Source organism: Rhineura floridana, chromosome 11 (genome assembly GCF_030035675.1).
Source record: "Rhineura floridana isolate rRhiFlo1 chromosome 11, rRhiFlo1.hap2, whole genome shotgun sequence".
Classification (NCBI taxonomy): domain Eukaryota; kingdom Metazoa; phylum Chordata; class Lepidosauria; order Squamata; family Rhineuridae; genus Rhineura; species Rhineura floridana.
In genome coordinates, this window is record NC_084490.1 from 5330163 (window position 1) to 5343298 (window position 13136).

At 47.9% G+C, this 13136-nt stretch overlaps 2 protein-coding genes across 3 annotated transcripts in view; one reads left to right on the top strand and one right to left on the bottom strand.

The window, feature by feature from the left end:
- Positions 1 to 5650, top strand: part of AP1G2 (adaptor related protein complex 1 subunit gamma 2) — a 28151-nt gene extending 22501 nt beyond the window's left edge. Inside the window, 3 exon segments of the mRNA XM_061588876.1 lie at positions 2607 to 2773; positions 3840 to 3938; positions 4583 to 5650. Of these exon segments, the coding sequence (XP_061444860.1) occupies positions 2607 to 2773; positions 3840 to 3938; positions 4583 to 4687 (371 nt within the window). The 3' untranslated portion in view covers positions 4688 to 5650.
- THTPA (thiamine triphosphatase) lies at positions 72 to 12801 on the bottom strand. 2 transcript variants are annotated; one of them, XM_061588875.1, is made up of 4 exons: positions 12460 to 12801; positions 7097 to 7780; positions 6011 to 6114; positions 72 to 2869 (listed from the first exon to the last, which is right to left on the bottom strand). In XM_061588875.1, exons 1-4 carry the CDS (start codon positions 12548 to 12550, stop codon positions 2867 to 2869), a joined length of 882 nt encoding a protein of 293 aa, XP_061444859.1. In that variant the 5' UTR covers positions 12551 to 12801; the 3' UTR covers positions 72 to 2866. The 2 variants fall into 2 exon arrangements, with proteins under 2 accessions (XP_061444859.1, XP_061444858.1); XM_061588874.1 differs by lacking the exon at positions 72 to 2869 and having other exon boundaries at positions 2887 to 6114; positions 12460 to 12799.
- Positions 12802 to 13136: the final 335 nt, after the last annotated feature.

A 13136-nucleotide genomic window follows, 5' to 3' on the forward strand; every position in this document is an offset into this window, starting at 1 on the left:
ATCAGGAAAAACTTCCTAACTGTTAGAGCCATATGACAATGGAACCAATTACCTAGAGAGGTAGTGGGCTCCCCGACACTGGAGGCGTTCAAGAGGCAGCTGGACAGCCATCTGTCGGGAATGCTTTGATTTGGATTCCTACATTGAGCAGGGGGTTGGACTTGATGGCCTTATAGGCCCCTTCCAACTCTACTATTCTATGATTCTATGAGAAAGCGAGTAGAGAAAGTTTTCTCTCTTTCTCATAGCAGTAGAATTTGGGGATGTCCAGTAAAGCTGGATGGGAAGGAATAGGCTGAAACTAAACCCCAACAAGACCAAGGTGTTGCTCGTGGGAGATAAGGGAAGGTTGGGAGATATAGACCTGGTGTTCGATGGAGTAAGATTACCCCTGAAAGACCAGGTCCGCAGCCTTGGGGTCAGCCTTGGCTCCCAGCTGTCCATGGAGGCTCAGGTTTCGGCAGTGAGCCGGGCAGCTTGGTATCAATTACATCTGATACGAAGGCTGCAACCCTACCTTCCTGCTCATTTGCTCCCACGGGTGATACATGCCCCGGTTTCCTCCCGCTTAGACTACTGTAATGCGCTCTACGTGGGGTTACCCTTGAAAATGGTCCGGAAACTACAGCTGGTACAGAATGCGGCAGCACGTTTGAGTAAAAACAGCCGTCGCTGTGATCATATTACTCCGGTGTTAATAGATCTACACTGGTTACCAGTTGTTTACCAGGCCCAATTCAAGGTGTTGGTGCTGACCTTTAAAACCCTATATGGTTTCAGCCCAGTTTATCTGAAGGAATGCCTCCAGCATCACCAATCATGCCGCCTGACAAGATCAGCCACACAAGACCTTCTCGCGGTCCCACCAGTTAAAGTAGCTAGGCTGGTGTGGACCAGAGAGAGGGCATTTTCGATCGTGGCTCCCACCCTCTGGAATTCCCTCCCATTCGATCTTCGCCATGCCCCCTCCCTGTCAAGTTTCCGCCGGACCTTGAAAACCTGGCTGTTCAGGCAGGCCTATGGGATTTCTGGGGTGGGTTAGTCTTTTAATTGTTATTAACTGGTGTTTAAATTAATTATCGATTACAGTCCTTTCTTGGTTTTTATATTGTATTTTACTGTATTATGTACGTCGCCTAGAGTGGCCGTTCATTCAGCCAGATAGGCGACTCAAAAATAAAATTTTATTATTATTATTATTATTATAAAGCTGAGTGTTGGGGGGATTCAGGACAGATGCAGTATCCACACAGGACATAGGTAAACTGTGAAATTCGCTCCCACAGGAGGCAGTGATGGCCACCAACTTGGATGGCTTTAAAAGAGGGTTAGACAAATCCATGGAGGAGAAGGCTATTAATGACTACTAATCACCACGGCTGTGAACCACTTCTGCTGTCGGAGGCAGTATGCTTCTGAATGCCAGTTGTTGGAAACCACAGGAGGGGAGAGTGCTCTTGCACTCAGGTCCTGCTTGCAGGCTTCCCATAAGAGGCATCTGGATGGCCACCGTGAGAACAAGATGCTGGTCCAGTGGCCTGACCCAGCAGGCTTCTCTTTTGTGTTTATGATATCCTGTTCCCATTTAACAGATGAATAGCAAAAGATCTGTCCCCGATCTCTCTGTGTGCCCTTTCCTCCTTATGACTCTCTCTCTCCATTTCAAGCATCCATTACTGGTCTCCTGTTTGATCTTCTGTGTCTGAGCAAAAGTGCTGCCCCCTTTATCGGTTGGGTGCTGTAATGCTGTTATTTTGTTTTAACAATGAGGACTAGACAGCTACTCTGTTTTACTTGACACAATTAAGTCAAAACTGCTGAGTCTAATGAAATCCCTACGATGAAAAATAGTTACGGCGTTTCCAGAGGGTACAGAAACTATCCTTTTCCCTCTGGGATTCATGTCCTACTGGGAAGCTGGACATACAATCTGCATTGTCCAGGCTGGTCCCCATTAGCCGCACGGACTGCAGATTATCATGCAGGATCAAACATCCTGCTACAAAGAGGGGGTTTTTTTTCCATAAAGAGGGGAGTTTCCAAGGTCCTTAAATTTACCCAGAAGCCATGGCCTGTGAACTGGACGTTTGTACAGTCCTGAGCACGTGTAGGCTAGCTAGTGTTAATTAGCAGTGAGGGCAAGGCCCTTTGCATATGCTCAGATATGCCTTATTACTACCACGGCAACTCCCCAGGGTCAAGTGCAATGGCTGAACTGGGAGGTTCTGAGTTTTGGAGACAGGAGGAGGGTGGCAGAAAACCTATATTTGAGCTGTATTGTGTGTTTATGATTTTTATTGTATTGAGTTTTGCTTGGTATGCTTTTGCACTGTTATGTTTATTCTGTATATGTTTTGAGATATTTTTATTTGTAAGTCGCTTTGAGTTTCATTTTGGGGGAAAAGCGACTAATAAACATCAAAAATAAATAAGTGCTGGCATTCTGGATACACTCTGAGCAGAGTTCAGATTATAGAAGCTGTGTAGCGGCTTGGTATGGACCTTGGCAACTTGTGTGCCTCAGAGAGTGGTTGACAAGGCAGGGAGGGAACGTAATGGGCCTGGCTGACCGCTCCTTCCTTGTCCTCTTTCCTCCCGTTCCACAGCTGCCGGCTCCTCCCGCATGGCTGTATATGAGCGAGATGGACTGCTGGTTGAATTCTTGATGGATCGCCCACCTCTGGAACCCACATTGCTGCTGATCACCGCCACGGTCTCCAACAGAACCCCCAATGACATTGCCGGGTTTTCTCTACAAGTGGCTGTCCCCAAGGTGAGGCCTTGGATGGCTTTCAAAGACGATTAGACAAATTCGTGGAGGAGAAAACTGCCGATGGCTACTAGCCACGATGTCTATGTTCTCCGTTCACTGTTGGAGAAAGGATGCCTCTGAATGCCAGTTGCTGGGAACCGCAGGGGCAGGGGAGAGTAGTACTGTTGGGCTTCCCATAATGGGCATCTCCTTGGCCACCGGGAGAACAGGATCCTGGTCCATGATGGGCTCCTTTGGCCCGATCCTGCTGCAGGGCTCTCCTTACTTTCTTAAGAGTAGCGAGAGACTGCAAGTCTCCTCTATACTATATACTCCTTTCAGAGCTTGGAAAAGTTATTTTTTTTGAACTGCAACTCCCATCAGCCCAATCCAGTGGCCATGCTGGCTGGGGCTGATGGGAGTTGTAGTTTAAAAAAACAACTTTTCCAAGCTCTGACTCCTTTGTACTTCTAATACTAGAACGCAATGGGGACATCTAATGAAGCTGAAAAGTGGAAGATTCATCACAGTAAAACGGAAGTCCTTCTGCACACAGCACGTGGTTGAACTATTAAACTCCCTCCTGTAGGAGTCAGTAATGGCCACCAACTTGGATGGCTTTAGAAGAGGATTAGGCTGATTTGTGGAGGATAAAGGTTGTCAGTGGCTGCTAGCCGCAATGGCTCCCACTGTCAGAGACAGGATGTCCCTGAATACCAGTTGCTGGAAACCACAAGAGGGGAGAGCTGCTGTTGCGCTCAGGCCCTGCTTGTGGGCTTCCCAGAATGGGCATCTGGTTGGCTGCTGTGAGGACAGGATGCTGGACTCTGATGGGCATTTGGCCTGATTCAACCAGCAGGGCTCTGCTTGCATTCTTATGTCTAGCTGACGCTGGCGGCTGCCCCCAGGACCATCCTGAAATACAACTTTCAACATACCCCAGATGTGAAAGAAATCCTTTTGCAGGCTGAGGAGGCAGGAAGGAGGAAGGGAAAAGGCCCTGGATTCTTTAGGGTTTTTTTGTTTTGTTTTTGTTTTTAAAAGAAAAGCACACTGCATGGATTTCTGTCCCATTGTCTTCCCACAGTCCTTCCAGGTGGAGTTGTTGGCCCCTAGCAGTTCTACAGTCCTGGGCCAGGGTGGCCCCCCAGTCACTCAGCTCATCCGAGTGTTGAACCCAAAGAAGGTAAGAAGGAGACGAGGGGTATACCGGCAGGAAGTGGCAATTAACCTGTGATGTCATTTCCTGACCTTAGCTTAAATGCTCTATTCTTGCTGCTGTTTGAGCAGCATGGCAGTGACATCACTTCCTCTGTATACTCCTGTAAAGTGACGTTAGAGACATAATCAAGACACTGTTGCCTTGACTTCCTGTTGGCCACTTTTATTGGCGGCATCAGGGGGATGTTTCCCTCTGAGGAAGCTTCACCTTCATAGTCCCCATCACAAATATAACAGTGATGTCACTCCTCCTCTGCCCTCGCTGGATGACTTCACTTGGGGAGCATTACAAGCACCATGGTGATGTCACTTCCTATTTCTTTGATGCAGCTACCCTACCTAGCTGTTCCTGCTCCAGCAACCGCAGTATTGTCTGCCCCAACTCCCCAACCTTCTCCTTTCTTAACACAAATTAACACAGGTCGCCCTTGCTAAGGACTAGTGACTTAGCTCTCGTAAAAAAAAAGAAAGAAAGAAAGCCGGGATTTCCACAATGTTGAATCCTGCACCCAAACCAGAGCCTTCAGTTTTGCAGAATGTGACTTTTAACATTTCTAAGTGCACAATATAAGCGGCATTACAAATACGTTTATTCCTTTCTGATTCCAGCTCCCACTACGCATGCGGTTACGGCTTGCCTACACTCTACCCTCTGGGGCGCTGGTACAACAGATTGAGGAAATCAGCTCATTCCCAGAGGCTGCCTGGAAATGAACAGCAAGCAGCCCCCCTTACCTCTCCCCACTCTCAGTTCCCCCTAAACAGACTCCACAAGAAGAAAAAACTCTTGCAATTACAGCATCTTACCACAAGCTGGCATCTTTGTTTTATCTGGGCACCCCAAGTAATAACACACCTAATCACTGAATCAGAGGAGAAGGGGGGCGCAGGAAGGGGCCACAAGAAAGATCCCTGAAAGAGCAAGAACAAGAAATGGGGGGATAGAGTGAGAGAGAAGGGAATCCCCATCTCAGACAGCCCTGATTTCTCCCTCCTCACTCTCAGCTGCTGGCAAATCAATTCAATTGATCAGCTAGATGGGGAAATTCCACAACAACTGAGTGAGACTAAATGGAAATCAATGGAGATAAAGAGTGGGGTGGGGTGAGGAGGAGGGGGAGGCAAGAACCCTCTTAATAAAAACAAACATAGTACCACCAGTCCCTCTTCATTACCCAAGTCAGTTTTTCTATCCCAGTTGGATTACATTATAGGCACCAGGACCCCCCACCTTCCTTCTCCTTCAGCTGCAGGCCTTGGGGCTAGAAGGGCCACTGTGGATCACACCACAGTAGCAGTGTGAGAACCACTCCCTGGAGGCAGAGTGAGGGGTCTGTGTCCTTCCGCATCCTGTCAGGCAGTATTGCAACCTGCTGGGGCAATGAGTTCCACAGATCCATAGTATATTACATCAACCTTCCCAAGCTGGTGCCCTCCTGACGATTGGGACTACAACTCCCAGCAGCCCCAGTCAGAGTTGTAGCCTAAGGATACTAGGAAGGCAAAGGCCATACTAAGATGCAAGCCCGTTGGGTGTGATGGTTTTGCTCCAAAGGCTGCCCTCCATGCAGAATGTGAGATTCCCTTCTTTCCCCACCCACCTGCCTCTCAAATGTTGTCCCTTTCACTCTCGTTGGATGCCTTTGAGGTCTGCGTGTGAATAAACGCCTTTTCCAATTCGTTCTCTCTTCCTACGCAGTAAGGCAAAATCTGGCTGTTGCCCATCAGTGAACCCCTCTCTGTGTCCAGCTGATTGGCTGACCCGCTGTGATGTCACACAATGCTCATGAGAGTTCTAACTGCTGCGGGATGTTGAAAAGCCTGTCCAGATGCTTGGATGGAATTAGAAAGTTTGGCAGAGGGAAGAGGAGGAGGGGAAAAAACTCAGACAGTCCAAACTATCCTCAGTTGAGGCTGATGCTACTGCAGCATATAAATATCCAGTCTCCACCACCACCCCCAACCAACCAAAATATAGCTGGGTCTCCCAAATCCAAATCAGTTTTCCACCCCTTGCCCATCTGCTGGCACTCTCACTTTCTGCAGTCTTCCAGCTCGCACGAGGGCCTCATAGTGCACAGGTCTGAATTTATGTAGATACACAGACATCTTGCCAGGAATTGCGGTTTTCCTATCCAAGCCTGCCAGGAATACATAAAGAGAGGCGAACATTAATTCTACAATTGTGCTAGAACTGAAATGAAATTCTAGCCAAATCCAAATGTTCTGAGATGTGCTGATCCAAAAATTCTGAATTTTGAACAATTCGTGTGTGTGTGAATAATATTTGGGGGATCCTTAAGAAGAAGACAGTTTTGTTGATCAGTCTTAAAAACGTTTAAAATATGTAAACCCCGCCCCCATTGGAGAAGGGTACATCCTGCCTCCAGAGTTTTGGCAATATGCCTCTGGAGAACAACCACTGAGAAACAACTGTGTGTGTGTGTGTTTGCTCAAGAGAGCCAGGGTGGCGTAGTGGTTAGAGTGTTGGACTCCGACCTGGGAGACCAGGGTTGGAATCCCCACACAGCCATGCAGCTTACTAGGTGACCTTGGGCGGGTCACTGCCTCTCAGCCTCAGAGGGAGGCAATGGGAAACCCCCTCTGACTACCACTTACCATGAAAACCCTATTCATAGGGTCACATGAGTCGGAATCGACTTGAAGGCAGTCCATTAAAAAAAAATTGCTCTTATGCCCTATTTGTCCTCTGGAAGTGGTGAGGCTTTGGATAGCTTATTATTTAGATATGTCAGTCGCTTTAAAAGATTAGACAAATTCATGGAGGATCAGGCTTTCAGTGGTTCCCTCCTTTGTCAGAGGCAGCGTGCTGCTAAATACTAGTTTCTGGGAATTGCAAGTGAGGTGAGCGCTCTTGTGCTCAGGTCCTCCTTCCCAGAAGGGGCATCTGATTGGCTACTGAGAACAGGGTGCTAGCAGTGGTGGCTCCATGTCAAGTGGGGCTCTGGAATCCGCTCCAGGTGCCCTTAGACAACTCCTCGAAAGTTTGGACTAAACTCCGGAGTGGATCCTACTGCCCCACTGACATGGAGCCAACCCCCCCCTCCACTTGATGCTAGACTAGATGGGCCACTGGCCTGAAGGGCTCTTCTTATGCCTCACCTAGCTGCCTTCCCAGCTCCTGTATCCTCTCCAGAGCCTCTGGCATGTCCTCCTGCTGCTTGACCATGGCCTCCACCTCTCCCACGGCATAGCCAAAATCCATCTCATCCAAATCCACACTCAGGTTGAGGCTGGCCAGACAGTATTTACACCGCCGGGTTACAAAACTGGCAAACTCTTCCAGGCCAAGTTCCTCCACTGCTCTGGCCACGTCGCCATGCCAACCCACGGCTGGGTCCATGCCCAGCAGCCCACCGACACAGACCAAAATATCTTGGGGACAGGTCACTTCTTGATATTGCGTGGCCACGTGTGGCTTGCCAGCTACCTCTAGTGACTGCAGCGGGTGCTGCAACTTGTGGCCCTCTGAGATGGGGCTCTGGGCTCCAGCTGGTGGTTCTGGTTGGCTCAGTGGCCACTGGTTTTCTGTGGTTGAGCTAGCGATGGATCCTGGGACACGGGAGCCCTCTCGTGGCTGCGGGGGGCATTTCAGCTCCCAGCCAGCCCCCTGCCGCTCCCGGAGCCAATGATCTGCGAGAGTGAGGCGCCAGTCTGATGTGTCGTAATAGCGGTCGCAGAAAGAGACGCAGCCTTCTAGGGTGGCTCCCAGTGTTACCAGCTTCTCCACAGTGTCAGGCCCGAAAAGGAATTTTTGTTCCACCTCAATGGATCCTGAGGCCAAGTCTGTGGGAGAGAGCAGAAGTGAATAATTCTGACCCAACATATCCATATACAGATAGATACACACAGACATACGGTGGTTGGGGGCCATTGGGTCTGGTGGGGTGGAAAGCAGGGAGGCCACCAGTAGGTGGAGCCAGAGCCAATGAAAGGCAGAGCCACCCTCTCATACAATCATGGAACGGTAGTGTTGGAAGGGGCCTATAAGGCCATCCAGTCCAACCCCCTGCTCAATGCAGGAATCCAAATCAAAGCATTCCCAACAGATGTCTAGGGAAAGGTACTCAGAGCCATCCTTTTAATGACCTACGCCCTGCACAGCCATATCAATGCTCCTGCACTAAGCAGGGAGTTGGACTCGATGGCCTTATAGGCCCCTTCCAACTCTATGATTTTAAGGGGCTGGATTGAATTAAGATTGTTAAAATATACAAGATCTGAACAGGGTGGTTTGTATCAGATGCTCTTGGAAGTCGCTGATTCATAGGGTCGCCATAAGTCGTAATCAACTTGAAGGCACATAACAACAACAAAAGATCTTTGTGCCACTCTCAAATATATCACCACCTTTAGTTCTCCTAAAGCCCTTTCCTGTCCCCCCACCATTAGGCAGAAGTGGATTACATTTATATCTCGTTCTGCTCCAAGGAGATCAAGGTGGTATGGATCAGGGATAGGGGATCTCAGGTCAAGAGGCCAAATGTGGCCCCCAGACCTCTTTACCTGGCCCTGACGACTCTCCCCAGCCTTGCTTTATACCTTCCTGGAGTGTTTGTGACTGTCTGGAACGTGCCCTTGAGCTCTGATCATGCCCTCTTTCCTGCCTGGCTGGAGGACAGAGAGGGAGGTGCGCAAGAGCATTTGGTCACAAAGAGTATGGCATATAGCACTTATGGAGAAATTAACCTCTAAACTCCGACACTAGAGCCAGTGTGGTGTAGTGGTTAAGGTGTTGGACTACGACTGGGAGACCAGGGTTCGAATCCCCACATAGCCATGAAGCTCGCTGGGTGACCTTGGGCCAGTCACTGCCTCTCAGCCTCATGAAAATCCTCTTCCTAGGGTCGCCACAAGTTGGCATCGACTTGAAGGCCGTACAATCTTCACCTTGGCCTCTGACACCTGAGATGTATATTCTTTTAAGATCCGCCGTATTCTCCAGGAGAGCGCCTCGGACATAGTAATTCAGGCACAGGTGGCTTCCAGACTAGATTACTGCAATTGTACTCTCCCCTTGCACTTGACCCAGAAACTGCAATTACCGCAGAATGCTGCAGCCAGATTGCTAACGGGGCTGAGATCCTATCAGCGTGTAAAACCTCTGCTGAGAGATCTGCACTGGTTGCCAATTTGTTACCAGGCCAAGTTCAAGGTGTTACTAACAGTAGTGTAGTGGCAAATTCAGAAGTACAGGGTCCCTTCATGATAGCCACAACCATGCTCTCTCCTATCTTTTTCTTTTTCTTGCTGGGTTGAGAATGAGATCCTTGTTAATGCAGAATATTAGCTGCTGAGAAGGGTCTTCTCACTGGCTAACTCACCTCTTTTCTCTCTGATTGGCTCCGAATCATCAGGAAAGGACAAGGTAGCATGTTAGAAGACTCTTCTCAGTGGCTAACACACTCTCCTTTCATGCTCATTCGCTCATATGATTCTGGAGACATACGGACCATCCTGGGACCCTGCTCCCAAAAAAGTAAGGGGTCTAAGACCCTGAGTCCCTGGACGACTACACACCTGGTTACTAATAGTATATAAAGCCCTTAACAGCTTGGGACCAGTTTACTTGCATGACCACCTTACCCCTATATGTTCCCATATGCGACAATGGACCCAATGACCTAGGGAGGTGATGGGCTGTCCAACACTGGAGGCCTTCAAGAGCCAGCTGGATTCCTTCACTGAGCATGGGGTTGAACTCAATGGCCTTATAAGCCCCTTCCAACTCTGATTCTATGCCCACTCAAGCACTTTCCTCTGTAGAACAGGTGCTGTGACTGGTGTCACATAATATTCATTCTGCTCTTGTAAGAAATCATTCTTTCAGTGTGGCAGCACCTACTCTTTGGAACTCCCTGCCTATTGACATCAGGCAGGCGCCTTTGCTGTATTCCTTTTGGCACCTGTTTTAAACATTTCTGTTTAGGCAAGCCTTTCCATGCACATAAATGTTAATCTGTTTTAATCTTTTTAGTTAGTTTTTAGTTAGTAATTGTTTAAAATGTTTTAAATTGCTTGTTTTTAACTGTTTCATTGATTTTTTTTGTAAACTGCTTAGAGGTCTTTACATTCAAGCGGTATATGAATTTTGTTAAATAAAATAAATATTCTTCTCACTATAATTTGTTTTAAAGCTTTTTTTTAATATTGTATTTTAAATTGTTGTACCCTGCCCTGGGACCTTATGATGAAGGGTAATAAAGGGAAATAAATAAATAATAAAAACACAAAGGTAACATTCACGTTAGTTGCTCTGACCATTTTTGTCTCTGGCCCTGCCCACCATTGCCATGTGGCCCCTGGAAGATTGCCCAGAAAGGAATGTGGCCCTCAGCTTGAAAAAGGTTCCCCACCTGGTATAAAGTATTCCTCCGCTCCTCACAACAACCCTGCAAGTAGTTTAAGCTGAGAGATGGGGAGTGGTCCAAGATCAGCCAATGGGCTTCATGGCAGAGGGTGGATTTGAACCTTGGTCTCACCAAGTCTTCTCTGACCCTCTTTGATCACTTCACCATACCATCTCTTGCACTGGTTGGCCTGCTTCGACTCTCCTCACCCCCACCCCCCACCCCCCAGTTTCCCTGTGGAAATTTCTCTTTACATGAATACACCCTTCAAAAGCCCTTTCCGCACTGAATCCTGTCAACAGTAAACCAAAGCTGGAAGAAGAAAGTCTCTTTTCCCAGGTCCCTTACTGTGAAACTCTGTCCCAGAAAGAGGAAGAATCGTGGCAGCAGTTGCCTGAGTGCAGTGCCAGATTTATGCACAAGCTATATAAGCTACACTTTAGGGCCTCAGACTACGAGGGGCCTCTAAATAAAAAACAAAGAAAAACTAAATGAATGCTTGTGTTATTTTTCTGTAAACCACTCAGAGGATTTATGTACAGTCAAGTGGTGTATAAAGGTTGTTAAATAAAAAAAATAAATTTCAAGGTTTACATGAACTGGTTAAAAAAGAAAGTGTGGAATACAGACTTTATCATTCTGATATCATATGATATGAGAAATATATACTTGACGGTTGTACTTTAGGGTTTATATGTTGTTGTTATGTGCCTTCAAGTCGATTATGACTTATGGCGACCCTATGCATCAGCGACCTCCAAGAGCATGTCATGAACCACCCTGTTCAGATCTTGTAAGTTCAGGTCTGTGGCTTCCTTTATGGAATCAATCCATCTCATTTGGCCTTCCTCTTTTTCTACTCCCTGCTGTTTTTCCCAGCATTATTGTCTTTCTAGTGAATCATGTCTTCTCATTATGTGTCCAAAGTATGATAACCTCAGTTTCATCATTTTAGTTTCTAGAGATAGTTGTGGTTTTATTTGTTCTAACACCCAGTTATTGGTCTTTTTTGCAGTCCATGGTATGTGCAAAGCTCTCCTCCCACACCACATTTCAAATGAGTTGATTTTTCTCTTATCCACTTTTTTCACTGTCCAACTTTCACATCCGTACATAACGATCAGGAATACCACGGTCTGCATGATCCTGACTTTAGTGTTCAGTGATACATCTTTGCATTTGAGGACCTTTTCTAGTTCTCTCATAGCTGCCCTCCCCAGTCCTAGCCTTCTTCGTCTTCTTTACATATCTGTGTATATCATGTACATCAAAATGTCATTAGACCATCAGAAGTTGAGGTCCGGTTCAGGTGAAGTGCAAACAGCACTAGGCCTATTGCAAGATCTATGTTTTAGGCTGCAATCCACTACACACTTACCCAGGAGTAAGTCCCATTGAACCCAACAGAGCTTACTTCTCGGTAGACGTGTACTGAATTGCAGTGTTAGTTCGCTTGCTTTAGTTGCATCTTCATCTATGTACCTGTACGTAAGCAAATACAGAACTTTCATTATTTATTTCATTTAATGTATATCCTGCCTTTCCTTCCAAAGGAGCCTTAAATAGAAAGGATTATTCCATTGGGTTCAATGGGACTTACTCCCAGGTGTGTAGTGGATTGAAGGCAGAAGCCAACATGTTTTAGCAGTACAATAAAAACCTGTTTTGTTAATCACAATTATGTGTATATATTTTTAAGTGATTAATGGCCACCTTATAGGGATCCAGAGCAAGCTTAGGTGAACTATAGTTTCAAAAACTCACAATCATATAGAACCTTAAGTATGACGCTTAAATGACACAGGTTAGAGCCTCTACATGTGCAGCACCTTGGGCGCCTCCTTCAAAGTTCATACTAAAATCCAGAGTGGTCCACTGCCCCACTGACATGGAGCCACCAGCTGCCACTGCTTCCACACCCCCAGGCCCTCTACCTTTTACACCCACCCCACATTTCCTTTGCATCAATGACCCCTCCCCCTCCCGTATCCTCAGTCTTTGCGCCACAGCGCCTCCTATCGACGCCCTCTTCGCCAGCATGGGCTGCCCGCGGCACAGCAGCGCCCCCTGACTGCGCGGCGGGGTGAAGTGAAGGTTCCCTCCACTGCGACTGACCTTTTCCTGCCGCCGCCGCGGCGCAAAAGTCAGAGGATGCCGCCGCGCCACCTCCGCCACCACCATCCGTGGAAACTAAGCCCGACGCCATGTTGACACTGGCAATTATAATGATGACAACGCTACAACACACACACCCCGGAAAAACACACACACAACTACACTTCCCAGAGTCCTTTGCACCTGGGAGAAAGCGCTACATTCTATTTGAAAACAAAAACATGCAGACAGGCCTCTTTCCTTTTTTTTTTTAAAGCATGGGCGGAGGTAGGGGAAGGAAGAGGAAGAATTGCGGGGTTGGAGAAATTGGCTCTGAGGGGCGCAAAGGCACCTGGGAGCTGTAGTCTTCTGGGCTCCTTCCCTCTTGGCTTGTCTCCTCCTTTAAAAATATAATGACCACTAAAGCAGAGCAGGTGCCTTTGCCGCTCGGCGGCTCCGCTTTATTCCCTCCCCTCCCCGCGCTCCATTTTTTATTCCTCTCCCCCTGCGACTGTCTCGCTCCCTCGATCACCGTTGCCAGGGCAACAGGAAAGCTGCAATTAAGAACAGCCGGGTGGGGGGAGAGGGCGCGCGGTGGGGGGGACGCTTAACTCCTCCCGAGGCAGGGTCCAGGACGCCTGGGTCCCCTAGGCAGGACGAGGGGAGAGGGAAGGCTGGGTGCTCGCTGAGAAGACGCC